General features: G+C 53.8%; 1 protein-coding gene across 1 annotated transcript; it reads left to right on the top strand.

Annotated features, from left to right (window-relative positions):
• Window positions 1-16,090: 16,090 nt before the first annotated feature.
• LOC114828370 (uncharacterized) lies at window positions 16,091-20,701 on the top strand. Its single transcript, XM_029112225.1, has 6 exons — window positions 16,091-16,172; window positions 16,417-16,820; window positions 17,118-17,243; window positions 17,509-18,389; window positions 19,344-19,555; window positions 20,202-20,701. The coding sequence occupies exons 1-6, from the start codon at window positions 16,105-16,107 to the stop codon at window positions 20,425-20,427; spliced, it is 1,917 nt and encodes a 638-aa protein (XP_028968058.1). The 5' UTR covers window positions 16,091-16,104; the 3' UTR covers window positions 20,428-20,701.
• Window positions 20,702-21,950: the final 1,249 nt, after the last annotated feature.

Here is a 21,950-nt window from a genome sequence, read left to right as displayed (position 1 = left end):
GGACTCGGTGCCTCAGATCTCAATCAAAGTGGAGAATGGAAATGAGAAACGACGCGGTTAAAGCTCCCCCCACAATCCGAAGAAAGTTCTAAAGGAAGATCCGCAGTCATTCATGCTGCAATTCGTTTCGGAGTTCCGATGCATTCCTGTGAACTCAGCAAACTCCCAGTAGGCTCAGAGCTGCTCATTACTGACGGCTCGTCATCGCGCTCGTTTTCAAAGACCTGTTATTAAGTCTCGTCTGGATCATGATAATCGCCCGACTTGAGGCGCTGTCGGCTGCCGAGAAAGTGTGGCCCAAGCGACTCCCGGGGGGAACGTTCGGAGGGGAAATTCGCAGACGATTAAATTGAAATAATAGCCATTCAAGGCTTTCTCAAGACCCCGTCGCTGGGGAGCCCATTGAGATCTCCAAGGGTCGGCCCAACCGCTCGACCGATGGGTCGAAGTTTTGGACGCGGAGCACTCCGTTCCCGGCATCCGCGAGAAAAAAATGAGCTCACGCAGGGCATCGAGAATTCTCTTGCTGATTCGCCTGAGTCACGCGTTTTCGGCGGAGAGCTCATCGCGAGGATGGAGGAACCTCCCGAGTTGTTCCTCGAAAGGGATCCGAATCGATACTGCGGAGTCTCCCTAGCAAATCCCGGGAATAACACGGCGATCCGAGTGAAAGCTTTGCATCCCCGTCTGTAAGTGTCTGATAATAGTCCCGTCAACGAATCTTGTATTCGTTCGTTCTCGGGGACGATTCCAGAGGAATTTGTTCATGAAACGCATGCGACCGTCCACGCGCAACGAGCTAATCACGCGTCAAATGGAGCTACTGTGTGGCATCAGAGGAGCTGCCAATCGAGCTTTAATTATCGCACATCGCTGTAGCTCCAGTCGGCCGCCTCTTGGTAATAGCTCGAATTTGTTTGTGGTTTTTCGAATAAAACGGATCCTGCTGGGACCGGGATCACCCCCAACACTATCACGACAGTCACTGCGGCCGACCCCAGCGGCACGATTTAGTGACGGGTGTCGCTGCCTCATCCGCCCGCTCATCGAAGGACAGGGCCTGCAACCGGCTCGACGCGCTTCCTTTCCAAAAAGTATTCATTTTCTGTTAGACTTCGTCTTTCCGAGCGAGTACGTCAGAGGTGAATGGAGTCGGGTTGAATGGGTCTTATTCAGGCCGTCAGACAGGATAGTTCCTGAATCGTTCGAAGGTGGGGCCACCAGCTTTGAGATCAGATCGACCGGCGATTTAGCTGTGTAGCGGTCCGAAAAGTGTACCTTATCCGTTCCGTCGTCGACGGTTTCTTCCTCAGACTCGACGGCGTCGAAGGCTCTATCGACCGGTCTCCGAACGTGGACGATAGACCCTTTGCCTCGGCGACTCTCCTTGTCGATTGCGCTCTGAAGCTGCCTCGAGCAAACAAAATGAACTCCAGAACAGAGTCGCAAACTAAGCCGTTTTTGATTGCGAGTCGTTCAAGGATACGGAATTCGGGCTTCTTCGCTAACTGCGCCGCCATCGCCGAGTTCAAATAGAAACTTGCTGAGGTATCTCTGCTCAAGGAACGCCTTATCGGTGCTGCGATTAAGGGTTTGATTGGAGAAAATTCACATGCGATAGGATATCCGAAATTTCCTAACGAGAAGAGCAAATCGATTCGAAATGAGGCCGGGAATCGCAAAGATGATCCACGTCTCTGATGAGACTCGCGACTTCCGAGTTGAATGCGTTACCACCGCCGATGGAACATTCCGTTTTCTCAGGAAGGTCAGCGGGGATTCCGTGTCTCAGCTCATGGTAGGTGACTCTATTCATGAGTGAGCATTCGAGGATGGAAAATTCTCTTTTTCAAGACGGATTCCATCCGGGAAAATCGTCGGCTCGGTCGAGAAGCCCGCAGCAATCAGAAGATTCACTTGGAAAGCCCAGATACCCATCTCGGCCCACGCAGCCGGGGTTTCGACCAAGCACTCGCTCAGAGTTTTCCAGGGAGACGTGTATACTTGAATAATGTACTTCCCCGAAGGACACGTGCACCAGTCGATGCACGTATACCAAGTGCACGCTTCGCTCTGCGGAGAGACCAATTGAGTTTCGGTGACCGGATCAGTTATGTCAATCGGCCATTCGCTCTATTTTCCGTAGCGACGCGACGGGTCGAAATCTTTTAGAAGAACGATGCCTCGGTGGAGGGAATTTTCGAGAGGTCAGGTCGCCGTCGGAGGCCCCGCCGTACATCCTGGAGGATCCCCCTCCGGATATCCCAGGATCACGAACATTTACCCTCTCTCATGAGGGTGGTCGAGTGGTTGGCGCGTCTTGGGACTCTTCCTGGAATCGTGTGCAATTTGGCGATCGTTTGCCTGTAGCGATAAGCGATTGTCTCACCAATGCACGAAGTCTAGCGTCGGCGGAAACGAAATTGAAGAACATCCCCACACGCTCGTGACACCTGAGATTCAGAGATGAAACGCTTGGAGAGAGTCGCACGCCTCCTTTTCTGCGGTGGCCTCCGCTCACCTTTGCATCAGACGCAGGGCGACCGGTCTCGAGCCCGTTCAAACCATGTTTCGGAAATATGGCCGCTCATGGATATTTCCGACGATGGGAATCCCTGCGGGCAATGTTCCTCCGTGCCTGCGATAGACGATATCGACTACACACGATAGGGGCGTCTCCCGAGCACGATCCTCGTTCCCCTGTTCAGTCCGATAAAATTCGCCCACAATACGAATTCCAGATTCGAGGTGTAGGACTCATGATCGAGATCTAGGTCAGGGTTTCTGAAAGATTTTCTGCCGTGCCCCACCTCGTTGTTAAACCACGCCCCGCCGTGCCCCACCTTCCCATAGCCCCACACACGTCTGAGAGCCAATGACCTGGGCAATTACTCCATACGCCTAACCCCATCCTAAAGCGCGTTTTGAGTAGGTAGGTCCTTGCGGTTATCCCAATGGGAGGAACTCTGCGGTGACCCTCACCCGCGGTATAGAGTGCTACCAATGGTAAGATTCACCGAACGATACGGCTCCAAAGGTCAAGTCAAACGCAGAAATTCTGGTATGACGTTTGTGGAATCCTCCTCATGTCTTCCCTTCAACGTATGATCCCAAACTCTCCAAATCCAACACTATCCGCTCTCTCCCTTCAGGTAAAGAGCCTTAGGTTTTTTTTGGTGGCTGTGATTTACATGAGCCCCACTCTGCAATCGAATTTTCCGCCCTTCTGGGTAGTGCGTCAATGCCCTTTTTCCTATGGCTTTGTAACCTTTTTCTTCTACCTTCCCCTCAGCCACCCCCCCTCTCGCATTCGCGATCCTCTTTGAGGATTATAGGGTCACCCCTTCGCGAGCTGCTCCACCAAAAAAAGACGTGGAGCCAGGACACTTTCTGGAGAGCGGGAGTGTCAGCCCGAATCCCCTCCTCTCACTCACTCAGTGCAGCCTTATTGAAGTGAAAGCCAAAAGCCCCAAATGGACTGTTCGCGGTGGAGCATCGTTGTTTCGAGTCTCCTCTCGTGCCGGTTACTGGACAGGCGAGCGCTCGGACAAGAACCTCGCCCAGTCCCCGAGTTCTTCACTAAACGACCCACTCACCCACTATGGACTGGAGGCTAGGATCGCTCTCGTTGTTTGTTCGAAATACTCGGAACGAGCAACGACCTCATCCGGAGCCACGAAGACGCCCTCAAACGCTCCCCGAGCTTCCGCGGGACGAGGGAATGAGGGGGTCGACAGGGAAAAACGAAAGCGGGAGAAGAAAGAGACCGTTGGGAAGCCGGAGAAACAGCTCCCTATAGGCATCGTCTGTTCGCTATTGGCTTGACGCAAGTCAGCCGAACAGCTGCCGAGGCCACCGTTGGGTTTCGCTGTTCCGAACGGACGAATTTCGACCCGAGCTCAAAGGTTCCACTCATACAGCATTGGATTTTCTCCCCGTTGCCATTCCTCTCATTGCCAGTGTCTCTCGTCCGAGTACGCAGTCCGCAGAGCCGAAAGTTCACCCTCCTTTCACCCAGCAACGGGGTGAGATGTGCTCTCGCCGGCGAAGATCTATCCCGTCCCCGGGAGCAGGTCTGCTTCGACGGAATGAAGAGTATGGATAGGGCGCGCTCCATAATCGAAGAAATCGCGACATACTGGATGTTCGTGGGAGCTCTCGGTCCGTATTTACGGCGCCTAATTTTATCTCGAATAGGATTCCAATGACCTCACGCTTGAAAATTTTTCACGCGGAAAAACCTACTCCTGCTATCGCTCGTGTCCTTCTCAGTTCCCTCTGCCGGCCACGAAGGCACCCGCTCGCGAGCGTGGTCGTTGGCGTCCACTTAACCGTCGGTCCGTAGCGCCTATTCTCTGATGGAGAACCTTTGAGGAAGGATTTCCCATCATCTCTCCGTGCGCGTGTCGACACGTTCGGTCGATCGCAGCTCTGAAAGGGCTCCGTGCGGAGAAATGTCGACGCTTGATAAATGTTTCCCTTCATCAAAACCGCCTCAGGTGTGAATTGAGGCTTTTTTTAGCCTCCGTATTGGCTGCGGAGAGAACAGGACCGCGAACGAGCCTCGGGGGAGAGATAGGGCTTAGTTAGAGAATTAGCGATATATAGATTCTTCCGACTGCGCTCCGCGGAAGTCGCATCCCGGGTTTTGGAGGTTTATCGTCCTCATGGACTTTGGGGACATGCGACGGCTCCGGAATAGAACTCTGTAAGAGGGGGGAGGGGTCGGGGGTTTTAGCTGCTCTGTCACGGAGAATGACACGATACAGGAGCCGAACGAGGGGGAACCGTCCGGACCATTACTATGGAATGGGGGTATGTACGCCGAGAGGCCCGCAGACTGACATATGTAGTCGAGAGCGCCGATTATCATCAGGGAAGTCGCTCTGCGAGGCTAATCTGCCGGCTGCATCTTTGAAATCCCCGGATTCCAAAATAACAGCAGCGCTGAATTTTCTGTTTTCCCCCAACAGAGAACGATTCTCGGCAAAATGATCGTGAGCTAATCACGAACTTCGCTTGTCCCGTAAATGCACAGCGCTGGAAATCTATCTCCAGGCAATCTTCTCCCGTCCCGGACTTCAGAGCACGAGCGGAAGGTCCATCATTTGATTTCGGACTCTGGACACGCAATCCGTCAGAGTCCTCACGGAGCTATTAATAACGGACCGCACTATCGATTTACGATGACGCCGTCGGTCGCTACGGCTAAACCTTTCAGACAGGGAAAATGTTTTCCCCGCCGCCGCCTGTTCCCCGGATAGAAAGGTCTGCTCCATGGCGAGTGCCATGGGTTGAATATATTAGTGTCGGCGATGCTGTGCCGGCATGAAACTTTGGCACTCAACACAAGACTGACTCTGACACCTCCCGCTCATCAAACTGAGGAACCCTCGTCTCCTGGTCCTCTCCGCGGCTCGCCGAGGCCTTACAAGTTATATTTACAGATTCTGCGATTCGATCGCGCCGTCATCAAGCTCATCACGAATCACGATTACGTCGCCCTCTCATGGCGTCCAGCGCTACGCTCCGTGAATGACTCAAGAGAGCGGGAAAAATCACTCGATGTGAGCCAGCTTCTACTTTCGAGTCTCGTGGAGAGTCCAACTCCATCAGCTGATCCGAACACAGGCGTTCCCGATCGGAAAGGGAGCGAATTTGGAGGAGCAAATTCAGAAAAGAGGGGAAATGTAGCCATCCGAAAAGGTGCTATCAAGGAGTATAACGCTGCAGAAGCGTGAATAATTTGACCGTGACCAGCGTAGGGTGCGATACTCAACGGTTTTTCCGCTTCTAGATCCCGGTCGAGGCGGCAGGGGGGATAATTTCCCACGGAAATCTAGCCGGGAGTGCACTCAATGGTCTGTGGGAGCCTCCCTTCATTTTTTGTTTCCGGAGCTACCGACCATCGATCCGGAAGCAGTAGCGATATCTTCTGACGATTCGCCTCCTAATGATGGATCTCTCAATGAATTCGGCATTCCCCTCATCGCTCACTGCATGGAGCAGCCTGCTCCAGGTAGTTGTCGATACAATGGAAGGATTAATTTAATTGAGTGAGAAGAACGCGGGTTTCGTTGCTGGTGCACGCTGAGCTCGCGCCGAAGGATTTCCCCGGAGAGCGATGCTCCATAGACATTGAGTCTCCCCTCCTACCAGCGCCTCCGATCGGTTCTCCTCGCACTTCTGAATGAACAACGAATACAGAGACCGATTGCGATCTCTTGAAACGGCTCCAAATGAATGAATTCAGCAAGTTCCCCGTCATTTTCTCCGAGAATCTGCATCTCCCAGGCTGATATCGTGACCCCCTTTCTCCGGGAAGAACGTCTCACGACATCGTGCAGGGTGAATTGACGGATGCGATCCGAACCAAGGAATCGAAATTCGAACTCTCAGACGTCCTCACGGGGGTGTGCCCTCGACTGAGGAAATTTGAATCTGTGTTCCTGGTTGGGACTGCGACGACAAGACAATCTGTCAATTATTTCGGAGTCCCTTGATCGCTCCGCCGTTCATCCGCGCACAATTCGATGTAAAACGCATGCGGGTCTTGTTTGAATAACGGTGGTGGAGGCGAAGAAGTCGGTTGTTGTCAGTGCAAACAGACTCGTGCCAGCGGTTGACGGGGGGTAGCTCGTCGGGTGGAAAGACAGCCACTCAAGCAGCCAAGAGGTTAGTCACCTCCATCTGATTGGGCTCCGCCTTGAACGGGTAGGCCGGAAATGCACTTTGTTGATTCTCTCAGAGTAACTGGAGTTGAAGAGGAAACCGATTGCCCCGATCCGTATCAGCACACAGAGGCTTCCGCCGAGTGTCGAGTCGTCAAGGTATTTGAGAGTTCCCCCGATCGGAACAGAATTAGAAACTTAAGGACGGTCGAGAGACTGACGTACTGTCCACCGAAGTATAATCCGATGATACAGTGAAGCAGGGGGGCGACCTCAATGAATTGTTCTCTTCGGAATTGAAGGAGCTCTTCGTCGACCGGGAGTGCTCCGAAACGCGCGGAGTCACTCGAGATCTAATCACTTAAAAAACTCCTTGTTTGGAGCATCAACTTCATTGATTGGTGAAGTGCTTCTTGCTTGGCTGCTTGCGACTTCGCAGGTATCATGCCACCTCGGTGTAGGAACAGCGACCGCGGTGATCTGCGAGGTTTCAGAGAAAACAGATGGAAAAAAACTCCCATTCGTAGTCATCCCTCCTTCCGATTTTCAGAGCTACTGCGCGGAGCTCTTCTCCTTCTTCTTGTTGCTAGGGTTTCACCGGGATTGAGACCCGTTGACATAGTGTCCCTCTGTGACTGGAGCGAGACTGGGCAAAAACAACGGTTTCCTGTTGATTCGCTAAGACTCGGGAGCGAGCCGGCTAACACGGACATTCCCCGCACAAAGACGAACCCCACATGGACGACGACAACAAAGAAGAAGGGAACTCAGCGAGGGAGAAGTTGAGAGCCATTTTGCAGGCTTTCATGGAAGCTGGAGATGGCATGGTTTGTCCCGTTCGTGACGGGAGCGCCACCATCCGCCGAGCCTTCTCTGGGAACACATCAATGGATTATATTCAGACGGGCGGGGTCTGGGAAATATAGGCTTCCCTCAAGCCAGTTTAGTTCCGCATGAATCTCAACGCCGTCGTCGACGGATGTCGAGATTGCGTAAACTCTCCCTTTGATCTTCTATCCGCCCTCTCTCTCGGCCGGCTTCCGCGAGTTTTTATCTAAACTGACTGACTGATGATCTCCGAGCAGAAAAATGAGACCGACGAAGAGTCGACTACCGAAGTTTTGTTGAATGCCAGACCGCAGGCTTGCGGTCGATTCTGTTCCTCGAACAGACTCTGACAGGATCGGACGGGCAAATTCGCTCGTGTTGGCGGCGGTGGATTCTGATTTGTCTCGGGTAATTTCCAGAGAAACCGGGGCGCGGAAAGAACATTTTGACAAGGCAGGAGCGAGCACAAACATGAATTGCGAAGATTCCGCAGGGACTTCAAGACAGCGAGGTTTCAAGTAGTGAAATCGCGCAGAGAGTTTCCGTGGTATAGTGTACGGCGCGCTGACCACTCGGCTGCTGATCACTTGATCGAGGAGCGACAGCCTGATAGGGCCTCGTTCCCTGTCTCGAGCAGCGTACTCGCGCTTATGAAGGGCAAGCTCCCCGATGCAGACGAGGGAGACAATGTTCGTCGGTGATGATACCGGCTGGGTCAGTGGGGAATTCGTTGTGCCCGGGGTCTGATGTCTTCGCCGATGACGGTAATTGTGGAGGTGGGGAAAGGGGCCAAAGGTGGCCTTGGCACCGATAGCTAATGAATCGAATGATTTCGCTTCTCGGGTCTCGTCTACCAGGGAGCCTGGTCAGCTCTGACGTTCTAATTATTATTTATCCCGAATTTCCATCCCTCGATGTAACGTACGGACGAATAGACGAGTACCTAAGCGAACCCGGAAGGGCCAAGGCGTCCCAGCTAGGCTCAATCACCATCAGGAAATTCGCCGCTCGCAGGAGAGAGGCGTGCGGTAGGAGTCTGCCTCTCTGCCATTCGTTTCCAATGAGGACTCTCAAAAAAGCAGCAGAAATAAATGGAGAGTCGTCGACGTGCGGCCTGTGATGGTCACGTTAGTTGCTAAAAATAGAGCCTTGGACAATCTTAATAAATGATTATGGTCTCTCCTCCGACGCTGGACGCCAGTCAAGAAGGTGAGCGACCTATGCTCAGTCAGAGCGTCTATTCGAGCGGACACTTCCATTTTCTCCCAAAAGTTTCGCCCCCATTGGATCAGAATAAAGATGACCATCGCTCCTCTGACTGGGCGGGCCGCTCCGTCCCTCCTCGGGGCTCGAACAATGTTGACGCTGACGTGGCTCCCGCCGGGACCGTCAACTTCTCAGAGTTCGTCCGACTTTCATGCAGAGGACTGACCGCGTCTGTGAATATTGGGACTGTCCGGGAAGGCCCGATTCGCTCCTCTGGAAACGGAGCGGCGATAAGGAGAACACAGTACTCGCGAAGATTTCCTGTGGCATTTACGAACGACCCTGGAAAGTCGCGGTTGAGCCCCAAGTCCTCGAGGTTCATTCTTTTCCCATTCCGCTTCTTCTCAGCGATCAGACTTTGATTGAGATGAGTCTACGAAGCCGTGTGCCCTTGGAGGCAGAGATCACTGCAAACGAGAAATAGAGGGAGGAACGAACGAACGCTTTTTGATGATCCAGCAGAGCTCCGACCACCGCAGTTCTGCTCTCGCAACAGATGACAAAACAGGGCGTTCGCTCGTTCGGGAAATTCTGCGGAGTGCTTGCATGGAATTAGGCGTTGCTGTCACTGTGGAGAATAAGCGTTCGCATCCACCTACAGATCATTCGGAGGATCCGCACCCTGACGCGTGGAAAATATCGGGTCGACCCGAACTTACGATTTTCCCCATAATCTCTCCTTCATTGGTGAGTGCCGAGCCTCGAGGACGATTCGAGAGATTTCAAAGAACCAACCATCGATATTCGAAGCCTCGAAGTCGAGATAGCGAAATCTCTCTATTCTCTCTTCCTCTCTCTATTCTCCGGGTCTGAGCCTCGCTTCTCTGAGGTCGGAAATCAATTCGATTGAACAAACACGGAAGCTCCCTGGAATCACTGCCCGGATAGATAATCATCGATTGCTCCTTCTTGGATCGTAGTGCCGAAACGTGACGCGATCCAGAGATTTCGGAGTCATAAGAATGAGCTTGGCTCTAAGGCCAGCAGTGAGAGCAGAAGCGCGGAAAACAATGCGGGAGAATCGAGGCACCGCAAACTGATCGAGATCATCGAATGGCTGAGCGTTTCCTGTCGGGGATGAATCTCGATGAGGGTGGTGACCAATAGCAGCTGTCCGGGATGAAGTTACAAATGGCCGGAAACGGAGCAAGCGGCTGCTACACCGCCACTGAGAGAACTACCGACGAGGTCAATGGCATTTCTGCTGGACATCCCGCCAAAAACATCGTTCCCCCTGGCTACCCCGTCGTTTTTCCCACGCTCCTCGTTCGACTCGCTCGGCTCGCCACCGAGGTCCGCGTCAGACCCGTTTCCCTCTTTGTCGCACAAGTCTCTCGGAGTCCGTCCCCAGTGTCTTCTGTCCCACAGCCGCAGAGCTCCAGCGAGATATCCGTGGGCATCGACCGACCATTGTGCCGCATGGGGAAATTATTTCCCTGTGTCATTTCAGCGTCCCGCGAAGCGATGGCGGATCGACTCCGCGATGAACATCTCACGGGAGTTCCCCAGAGCTTAGGCGAACCCACGGTCCGGCGATTCGGACACCCGGTGTTGCTCATGGACAAGCGGATTGTCGGATACGCTTTTCGGCGACTGCAGTCATTAGGGAAAATCGACAGAAGGACATCGACGTAGACAAATCGAACAAAAAATTCAAGCGGAGCATGAGGGAAGCTCGGAGGTTTCCCATGTATTTCGAGGCTTCGTGAGAAGATGACCGGTGCAATTCCACGGAGCGCTTGACGCGTCCGAGAGGGTCGACCGTTCTAGGAGGACAAGAACAGAGTAAACAGTCGGGACTATGAGGCTCATCCGAGGCGGTTCGGATGTGACCCAAGAGGTTTTCGGGCCAAACTTCACGACGTAAACTTATCTTCCCAGAGAGAGGCGCTCGACATGGGACTCGAGCCAGAGCCTCTGGATTCCGCCGTCCATTCCGAGAGACATCGGGAGTCCGGAGTCCGTTTCTCTCCAAACTGCGGATCGAGTCAGAGGTGTCGACATTCTTCTGCGCTTCTTCGATCGATTATTCCGATCCAGTGAGCTCACCTCTCCCCCCTCCCCCACCCCAACACTGGCTTGAGAATCTGCTCGGGGTGTACGCTGATGCGTTCTCGGGAATCCCCCGCAGCCCGCTTCTCGACTGCTTGTGAGCTCCTGCGGACAGAGCTGTCCGAGACCCGAGACCGTCGGCATCATTTTGACCTCTGGTGATCGTGGGACAAATTTTCTCTCGTCTCTCCTCAAGGCGTTCGAAAAGAGAAATATTTATCGAAACAAAAATCTCCCAGAGCGTCCCGAGCCAGGGCCCGCTGAGACTGCCCACTGATCCTCGGACGCTCGGCTGTGCGACGCGATGCGATTAGTCTCCCGATCACTTGTTCTTCTCTCACTCGATAATCCTACTGCGCGTCCCTGAACGTTTTTGAGCGCCTCGGAACGGCACCGATCGAAAGCAAATCCATGCTACGAGCATTCATTCATTCATTCATCCATCCAGAGATTCCTCGGGCCCGAAACAGCCAAATATTCGCTCGGGCTCCCAACCCGATCGGACGCCACCCTACCGAACACCCGACCAGTCCTCCACCCACCACGCGAGCCTTCCTCCGTTGATTCGCATTCGATTCGGAGGGGACTCCGCGCATCCGAGCAGATAACAGCGTTCGCACAGCCGCCAGATCTGCCCTCTTCCTGTCGATCGCAATCAATAGTTAGCCAGCGCTTGCTTCTCGCAGGGAGGCTAAGCATTTGTTGATGCGAATTCATAATGCGCACGCATCTGTGATTGCACAACGTTCCGCTTCCACCCTTCGCAAGCGGGCTCGGATGTGGGCCGTGATGGAGGTCGGGAACGATTTGCGAGAGAGCAGCGATGTCAAAAAGAGAGACATGGAGAGGAGAACACCCATCAACCACGGAGCGATAAGCGTATAATAGCCCCATCATGCATGCATCGGCCTACTTCGTAAGCCGGTGGCGGGCGTGTTGTTTATTCAGTGGCCAGGTTCGCAAACGGAGTGTTTACGCGGAAAATCAAGGTACCGCCATGTCTACGTTGGGGTATCGTGTCATGCCTTCGGGGCTAGACTCCGATTGCCGCGGGGAGTTCGGAGTGGGAGAAAATGCGGAATTGTGATCGACTCCAATATTTTGACGAGGAATAATTATTATTTTTTTGGTGGTGAGGCTGACCAGCTTCTCCGACGCAACGGTGTACATGACCGGACCGGAGGATACAGCGACCCATATTTCGATGGAAAAATCGGAGAGCGCGTCTCTCGGAATCAAAAATGGGACGGAAAAAGGAAGAATGAGGCCCTACCGGCTGCTGTGTTCCTGCGGAGCCCGGAACTCTCTCCACGGTTTTCTCGGAGTTAGAGGAAAGGAAGCAGAGCGCTCAGTTCATAACTGGTACTCTCCATCTTAACTCGCTCGAATCACTCCGTCATCGCTCGCTTCAGCTCCCGCCGATAGCCCATTAGTCGGTGGTCGTCCTCCATTACTCTTTGTATGGGGGCTCTACTCCATTGTCGCCCCCGCTGCGGAGCCCGCGGGTGAGCGGGCAGCTGCAAGAAAGCGCGCGAGCGGGCGGGCGGTCGAGCTGCTGCAAGACTCTATCCGTCTCATTGTATTGTTCCAGTTGGTCCTGTCTCGAACGTGCCTTCGGTGACAAGGTGTCGACGACTTAAGCTTTCCGTGTCAGGGAGGTTTTTCTCCGTCTCAATCTTCCGTCGTTGGACCCGCCGCTCCATAGAACTCGTCCATTCTCTTCCTGTTCTCGTTCCTCTTTCCGTTCGAGCAAAGTTACGCAAGAGGAGACGGATCGAGGAGGTAAATGATGTGAAACAGCTTCGTACGGTTGTCGTCCACTTCGTCTCGTTCTGCGCCCTTCTGCCCCTTCCGCCTCTCGCCGACACAAAGGGAGCCGATGACGCTGAGAAACATGGCAGAGCGATGCAGCGGAACGATCGAGGCCGAATCGGCACGCAGGAAACGAATCAAGACCGGGAGATCGAGGGGAAGAGGGTAAAGGCTGCATGTTTCGCTTCTGTTTTATTCGGTTGCCGTTCCGACGCATTGATTGCCGACGTCTGCGTGGAGCACGCCGAGCTGCTCCGCTCCCCTCCACGTCCGCTGGCTGGCTTGCTTGTCCGTACGTACTCTTGAGGGCTCCCTCTGTTGGCTGGTATCCAGTTCGTTCCTGAGGCTCGTCAAGACGGACGCCGCGCGGCCGGACGTAGGACGTCAAGAGAGCCATTCATGGCATTCTGAAAGCGTCGTCCGCGAGGCGGCGGAACTGCGAGGCTTGGGGTTCTATGCTTCCGTGACGATGGAGAAATTATCATTATCATCGAATAGACTCCGGTCCAGCTTTCCTGCGCGCGTTTCTGATTTTTATCCCGACGACAAAAATTTCATCTCCGCCGGATCTTCATGACGGCTCCCTCGCAACGAATATTTACGCGCCCCGGCGTAGGCACGAATGTCGGGGGTCGATGCTCGCTTGATTGAAATGCATTAATTACATCGGTTCGGAGGAGGTTTTATGTGAGAATGCGTCGCTGCCTGCTCGTCGTCAGGCAGAACGCCGGCCGAACGGATTTGATGGGGGGAATCCGCGAAGCTACAGCTACTAAGCACACGGTGACAGTGTCTACCCATGCTTGCGGCGCGGCCGAATCGACTGTTGCTCGGGGCTATGCGGCACTGTCACCTTGCGTTCCAGCGTCGATCCCTATCGCCCAAATCGAACAACCTGCGCGGAGCCTCTCTCGTTGGCGGGAGGTGAGAACGACGCACCGCAGGAGGTGATAGCGAGGCACCGACCGTGTGCGGGCGTCCCTTGAGGTCCCACATTATATTTATGTGTATATCTCCCTCGTAGACGTCTCCGTTCTCGAGGGCATCTTTGCGACCTTCCTTCAGAGCCCACGCCCCCCGAACAAATCGTTACTGGAAAACGGTTGCGCCTCGCAAGGGAATTCCCCGAGCGTATACGAGTACGCTTCCGGGGCCATGTCGGTGAGCAACACTCGCCCGAGAAAAGGTCATGACCGAGCCACGCACTTCATATCTGGGATTAGTGTCTAAGGGAGCCCGAAAAAGGCTCTCGGTCCCGCAAAGTGCCGTCGTCGAGACCGCAAATTACCGCGTGAGAGTAACGACGAGGCTGTTGAGCACTGAGTTAGCATGTCCGTGGTCCGGACCTGAATCGCAGCCTTCCGACGACGAGCTGAGCGAGGTGCGGGAAGGTGAACAAGGGACTGGCAAATTGAATCCGGCTGACGGCTCGCTTCTCAGTGGAGTCGCCATCGTCGAGCGATCCCGTACGGCAGCGTTCAGGTCACACACGGCGGACATATTACGCTGCCGGTTCCTCCGGTCGGCGGATCACCGTATTTTCGCGCGACTCCGCTCGGGTTCCCGCACCTGCTCGCAACAGAATACTCCCGCTGACTGCAAGACTTAGACTCGCGGCAAAACCGAGCGAGTCGATTCCCCGGCTCGGTGAATGAGATTCCGAGGAAAAAGTCGTCGACTTGTCACGGATTCCTCCTACTGCTTTCTCTAGTCAACCTTCACCCCGTTCGAACAATGGCTCTACAGTTTGGTGAGCAAACGACCAACGGAACCATTCGAGCAGAATGTGCCAGCCAACGACGAAGCGACGAGCGATGAGTACACCACAGAGAGTGGGCATACCTCAGAATGGGGAGAGAAGTTGAAGAGGATCAGGGGAATGCTACTCTTGGATTCCGCCACAGTCGGTGAACAGCGACGACACCAGTTTCGAGAACAGCGAAAAGTAAAAGGAGAAAAACAATGAGAAGGTGGCGACTCTGCTTTCTGAGCCAAGGAAAAAATGTAGGGGGTAAGCGACCCCTCAGTCTGATTCCTTCCCCCTCCTAGAACGCAGACGAAAAGAATGTCTGACGGAATGACTGACTGACTCGCCGGCTGGCTGGCTGCGACCACCACTACCAGAGACCGTTATGGCGTTCACATTTGTCTTAATAAAGTTGCAGTCGGTTCCTCCCTCAGCCCCTTAATTCCCCACCCTCAAGCGCCCACGGTTCCGCTCCCCCTCCGTTTGCACCCGTCCTCATCGTTCTCGCCGTCCGGCAGCGTCGGATCACTCTTAATATTTCCAGTATCTCCTCTATACGAGCGTCTAAAGCGTCCAGGAGCCTTCCTCTGCCCGCGTCGGAAATATTTTCAATAGACAAGGTCGAAATTCTCCGGCACGTATCGTCAGCACGCTCCATGCGAAATCGTAAAACGCTCGACTCCGTTCCGTGGCGGCAGCAGAACCTCCGCTCTAGAAATGAAGTTCGAACGCAGCGTCCCGACGCTCCAGTAACAAAAGCCACTAAATCATCGCGGGATCATCATCAGCGGCAAGTGCGAGTCGTAAAGGCAAGCTGTCTGGTTGGCCTGCTTGCCTTTCTCCATCTGTCCTTTTGGTTGGGACGTTGTTGTTCCCTTCCTTTCCGCTCTCGGATCCCTTTCCCTATGTCCCCAGTGCCTCCGCCGCTCCGGCTGCCGGCGGTGCTGCTGCTGCTACTCCCCTAACGACCCGCTGCTCCCGCTCTTCCCACCCGCGGACTCCCAAGGCTCTCGATGCCCTCCCTCCGCCATCTTGTTTTCTGGGCTGAGTTACATTGTCAGCTCCTCGAGGCGGTGTTCGTGGCGAGCGTGTCACTATTTTTCGAGGAATAGTGAGCCGAATTCTCTTTCTGAACCGCGGAAAGTGACCCAGAGATCAAGACCTCCGTGGTCTACGGTGGATTCGGCCGGAGATCGTTTCCCTAGAGCTCATCGGTACTGCGGAATTGGCCTGCTCAGGAGGAGAGCCGTGTGACGAGAAAACCGTTCGCTCATTTCGGGATCACTTTTGTGGAGTTGCGGGCCTTCGAGTGGTGAGTGTCGATGTGATCCAGAGGAAGGCGATAAGAAAAATCGGTGCTGTGCTCCGCGTGCAGGAAATCCCAAGGAGCGTCCAACGAAGCCTGCGCATGAGATCGTCGGCCGGCGGCTCGATGTTCAGCGCAGGGTCATTGCACGCACGCCAGTCATTCAGTCAGTCAGCCGAGAAAGCGGCCGACCAGATAATCGTAGGCCAGCCAGCGACGATCTCCTCGAAGGACAAGAGTTTCTAATTGCCCTCGAGATCCACTCTTTCCACGGAGTGCGATTTCCGAGAATCCTTCGGAGAATGGTCCGAGACGAATCTCGGATCCGAGCGCGTGGCTCAGTGAGGGATTGTGAATGATTCCAGTGACCAATTTACAGAGTGTGATGTCGACCCGGAGGAGATAGCCATCGAACTCCAAGCATGCCTCCTCCAGGATCCCCCCAGGTTGGCAACTGGGTTTCGGGCCTGGAATCTTCAACACCATCGAGGTGAGTTGTCTCGAGGTTCCTCCAGCAAAGGTCAGCCACTGGCTGTTGCACGTCGTCGTGGGGATCTATGGTTTGAAGCAGGTCCCGCTGGGTATCTCGACGACGAGCTCGTATCTCTTGCTACTCGAATTCAGAGCTCGAGATAGGCGATTTTTTCCGTCGATCATTCGCATTGTCTGCTGAGACGGACGTGCGGAGCAGGCTTATTAGCAAGCGGAACTGACCGGTCCCTTCCGCCTTGCAGCCCGGTCGGAGGGGGTCTTGGGAGACGAGGAGGACCCCGGGGGAGATTGGATGATTCCGAGGAGTCCTTGAATTCGGCATCGGTTGGGGGAGGGGGATGTCCCTCGAATGGATGCGGGAACTGGCTGTTGCTCGTGACAACAACGGCTCTCCTTGCACTCGTTGTCCTCCTGGTCGCCAGTCTCCTCCAACTGATCATGGCCTCTGGACATCCTCACAACAACTACATCAACAACGGAGGTCTGATCCCATTCCCACAGCTGAGTGTCGAAGCAATTCTGAACAAGATTCTCGTTTGGATCAGACGGAACTCCACCATGTCCATCCCGCCGACAAAGGAGGAGGGTAATAACCTACCTGATGAGTCTGATGAAGACAGTCGGAGATACCTACAGGATCGTAGACGTTAGTATTACTATAACCAAAGCAAATTTTGGAGACGTTGCCCCTCGGAGATAGAGCGCGAGAAAAAAAAAGCGCAAGAGAGAAACTCATTTTCTAGAAGCTGCCCAAAGAGACAGCCGGGAAGCCAGACCAATATTTTGTATCGTTTTGCGAATCTCTTTATTAAAAGAAGAGAATTGAAGAGGAGTTTCTCCTCGACTAACATAGACGATCGGTCTGCTCTGGTCTATCGCTTTGGTTACAGTAAGTTAGGTCCCGCTTGGCTAATGAAACCGAATGTTGTGTTTTTTTACGCAGTTCTCACAAACCCATCGATGACCTACCCTGAACCTCCGGCGTCCGAAGCGACCGACGACCCTACAACGGAGGAAGATCCGAATAGCACCGAGGAATCAGGCGAAACCGACGACGCTGAGAACCAAGGTGGGTTCCCGGAGCGATTGTTTCGAGCGGTTTTCCGGGAGATATCACTTGCATGTTCCGATGCATGAGCCGAAAATGTTCAACACGTCCGACCGTAGGAGAGGAGGGAGCGCAGTTCTCGCTGCTACCGCTCATTGTCGCGGCTACGGCCGCGAATAATGGTGGGGACTTCCTCTGCGGATGATGGCGGGCACGGTTCTCCGCTGAAAGCGGCGCACGGTGTTGGATGTCGTGTGATCTCTCTCTATAGCCCTACATGTTTCAGGACCTCCCATCTTCGATGATTACCCGACGAGAACGTCGACGTTAAGGCCGATTGATATACTTAAGGGCATCTTAAAAGATAATCGAACGACATCGACTACCACTCCGTCGAACAGGGAAGCCGAAAAACACCATACGACCGAGGCGTCGATACCGACTCGGAGGCCCCAACCGACAGCGTCACCGGCTCGCGAACTCTGGTGCCACGTGTACGCTAACGCCGGTCTGCGGGACGATCAGCTCCGACAGTTGGCAGACCAATGCACGTATCTTCTCGTTGACGGAGAGGTTCATCTCCAGGGCTCAGGTCTTATGCCAAAGGTGATGTCGGACGCGCAGATGCTGAATCGTCTCCGAGGAGCAATGCCGTCATCTGTGAAAATTCTGCTAGCCACCAAAGACTTCGACTCGGGCTTCGACAGATTACTCGAGATCGATGACAACGAGCCAATGGCAAGCGACGATGAACAGCGCGTCCGATCCACCTCTGGGACACCTGCGATTTCCCCTAAACGAAAGCAAGCATTCGACGCCGTCATCGGACTGCTGAAACGCTACCAAGTCCAAGGCTTGGCGCTGCGAGAATTAGACAGCGCCAAACATTACAACCAGGGCGACAAGGGCGAGCGAGCCCAATTGCGAGCGCGCTGGGCCGTGCTCTACATGCAGATGGCCGAGTATCTCGCCGAGAAGGGCTTCGAGCATGCGTTCTTGGTGAAACCTTCGCTCGAACGCTATCGTGAGTATTCACTTCGTAACATTGTTAACGAGGGCCTGGGACCGGTCCTCCTGACAAGTGGGGCTTTGCGAGCAGCGACGAGCACTCTTTGCGTCTCGCCCTTCAAATGGGTGCGCGATAAAAGAGTCATCACCCAAACCAAGGTAAGTAAGCTAATGCGAAAAGCTTCGTGCAGTGATAAACACACACACGCACACACATACACGAAAGACATTAGCCCCTGTGCTCCTATTCAGGAAGTAATATTCACGCGGAACAAATTCTACGACGCGAAGAGAACACTGCGGAAAAATTGGAGCGACCGTAGGTCGGAGAGCAGTGACTCTGGGCCAGCCTCTCTATTTCGAGACGCTCGACGGAGTTAGCGCCTTCCCGCCGCTCCTCGCCGCGAATTAAATGCCGCGAAGAAATTCTGTGCCGGAGACGACTCCCTAGCTTCTCCCAATAATTACTGTGGAAACGAATTAGTGCCTTCTCTTCTTATTGCCGGAGAGAGCTGATAGGAGAGAACTAGTAGTCTTGTGCTCGAACACTGATAGCCGCCAACAATGCTACGTAACGTAGAATTCAACACCCCGTGGGCTTCCACGGAGTCCATTAGGAATCAATTGACAATGAAACGCTTCGAAGCAGGCGGGGTGAGAAGTCACCGAGCGAGAAACCACAATAATTGTTGCTCTTGGTAGAGGAGGGCGCTCGACAGAGATCGAGACCGGAGGAGGGAAAAACGCCTCGCCCGCGCGCAAATCGCTGGGGGCGCTTTCAGAATCAAGTGCTTCGAGCCACCGCAACGTTTGAGTTGGGGTAGGTCGCCCGAGCTGAACCATCGCTCTCTCCGCACTACACGAGCTAATATGAACGTGCTCAACCGAGTACGGAAATCATTGTGCTCCGTTTCCTCCTCCCTCGACCGGTCTTCTTTGAAACATGCGCAACAATTACACTGATCACGAGCCCCGAGAACAAAAGACACGCTGGGTGCGCGTGAGAAACGACTGAGTGGGCGAAGCTAGCGAGCAAGAGACGGACAAACCAGCAAACAACAGAGAGCGCATCTTGGAGCGCGGCGGTTGACGGTGTCTCCTGAACCGTTACAGGTGCTGAAAGAAGCGAAGGACTACTTCGGTAAAACGTGGAAACGCAATCTCGTTTTCGCTGTGGCGCCGTTCGTCACCAACTGTCGCGTATACAACAAGACAGCTGTGTACAACTGCACTCGGAGCTACTACAGCGAGTTCTGCAAGCACGCCTCTCGAGGAATGCTTATCGAAGGAACGATGAGATACGGCGCGGAGAGTGATTGCTTCAGGTGAGATTTTCGAGTACATATCCGAAGGGGGGCTCTTTCTTCGTCTCCGTCGGCAAACAAAAATGTTGATCACTTCCTACATGGCCCGGCGTTTCCCATCGCCGTTCCGAATCTCTAGAACAGGAGAGGTCGTGTAGGAAGCAGGAACACGTATCGCGTGAGAAATCGGGAAACGAAAGAATGCGTCGATGGCTCCGAAAGAAATGCCGTCCCATCTCCCGAATTCCGCGGAGCCGAAAGGGCGAGATGTTCACGTGTTCTCCAGAATACGCTCGCCGTCCTTCATTCTTTTTTCTGATGCCATCCGCGGCGAAACGTCCGCTATAGAGCCGTAGAGCCATAATCAACCACGCGCGGTCCGTCCCAAAATACCTACCGAACGCTTACGATTCTGGACACCAAGCCGTCTGAGATCGAAAGATTACCGCGCGTTAGGTAACATCCACTCGACGATGCGAGCAGGATCAAGATCAGACAGTCGCTGCGAGACTCGCGAAAATCAGGGAAGTTCGTGTAGAGCTACCGTGCGCGATCGAACCGTTCGAGTGAGTCCGGTTCGGATCACAGCAGCGGCGAGCCGGGCTCTTGCTCCGTTTTTCCCCATGGAGCCGCCTATCTTAACTCAGAGGAATCTGTTCTGTTTCAGCGCTCAAACCCGTCAGGATGACGGACAGGTTATCCTCTGGACTGGGATGGGTCCCATGTCCGGTCAATTTATTCGAAGTCTCGGTCAATCTCGAGGCCTGATGATGTACAACGCATTCGCGGACGACAAAGAGGGTCTTTGCGGCTTCGGCCCCTTCCCCTTGCTCAAAGCGGTGCATGACGCTCTACAAGGCAAAGGAGGATTCGACAGCGGGAGAGGACTCTAATCGACTAGATTACTAGTAGGTGCGAATAACGGCAAGAGCCAACTGTGAAGTGGAAAAAAAAATAAGAACGACTTCGACGCTAGAGGAAGTAAGTCGAGGATTCCCGCGTCACCGGATAAGCCGCCGATCGGGACTCACTCGTTCGAGCGGTCTGGAATCTCGGAGAAGACCATTTCTATACTTTCATTCAAGAGAGACCGAAATACGGTGCTCTCAGCTCAACTGGCCAATTTAGGTAAGGTCGTACTCAGAGATGAAGCTGTCCGTTCGACGATTTCGGGAGGAGCGGATAAGAGCAGATGTTTGAAGCCGACCGATTGACCGTCGGACCGCCTGATTGATTGATTGATCAACTGACTGAATGCTTGTACATAGCTCAGATCATCCAATGTGTGCAATACATGACGAGTATCAATCACTCACACCATCTCACTCACACTGCCTGAAGCGAGTCAGGTTCGACCTCTGCTCGATCCTTGAAGGACTCAGATGGAGTCTTGTAAATACGGAGGGTCTCGGGGAAGAGGAGGAATAGAGAAGTGCAGGCGGATGGTCTCGTGCGCGAACGCTCGATGCGTTTGATCTTTTTCGGAGGCTCACCTTCGGCAGGGAGAAATTCCTCGAGACTATAGTTTCTGTCAGCTAGATGACCGCGCCTTCGAAGCGGCTCGCGTCGCCCAGTTGGACACGAGACCCAGATGAGGTGAATGCCGCGGGCCGAGAACGCCGGATCTCCTTCGGAGTTGGGACGAGCTTCAAAACCCAAAACTAAAAACCGGAAAAGAGATTCATTCCCACCGGAAGCATAATCCTTCTCCTTCTTCCTCCCGCTCCTCACGACCATCTTGATTTGTATGTCGGCTTCTTGATTTTCTACAGCGTGCATAGCGTGATCGATTGGAAAAGACAATGTTTCGAGAGGAAAGAGAACCACGGAATCATCGCCTGGGATCAAAAAATGTAATTTCTTTTACTCCTGGAATGGCTTAGTTCGAAGTGATGGACGTGTACGTGGACATACCGTTTCACGGAAAATTCGGAATGAAATGTGTGTACATATTGTTCGTTAGCTCACGACGAAATTACACTCCCGTACAAATAATAAAGACCGGAAAAACGAAAAAACGGAGAAACTCATCTCGTTTTCATTCTGGGACCGGCGACGTGAAGGGCTATGGGAGACCACCAGGAACAGGAGTCACCGAATTCAGCGCGTGCCGTCGCACAATCAGGGGATCCCGTAGCGGTGAGAAAACTGTGATTTACCGCCTCTTCTCGAAGAAAAAAATATGCATCAGGGAATGTTCTGACGTCGATAGGAGAGAGCTTCTCTCATTGAGTCGACACTCCTGAGAAATACTCTTTGTCTGCACACGTCAACTGTGCTCAGGGATTCTTCCCTTTTCCGGGACAATGTTTGAGAGGCCATAGATCCGACACTGATTCCGGAAGGAGCTCAGCGACCCGGGCAATCGTGGCGCGCTTCCCCGCTGGTACCGGGTGTCGATGTCGATTACCTTCCC

The sequence above is a fragment of the Galendromus occidentalis genome, unplaced genomic scaffold, assembly GCF_000255335.2.
Source record: "Galendromus occidentalis unplaced genomic scaffold, Mocc_1.1 scf7180000077486, whole genome shotgun sequence".
NCBI lineage: Eukaryota > Metazoa > Arthropoda > Arachnida > Mesostigmata > Phytoseiidae > Galendromus > Galendromus occidentalis.
Note: the sequence above shows the minus strand (reverse complement) of the source record. Positions and strands in the feature narration are given on the sequence as shown.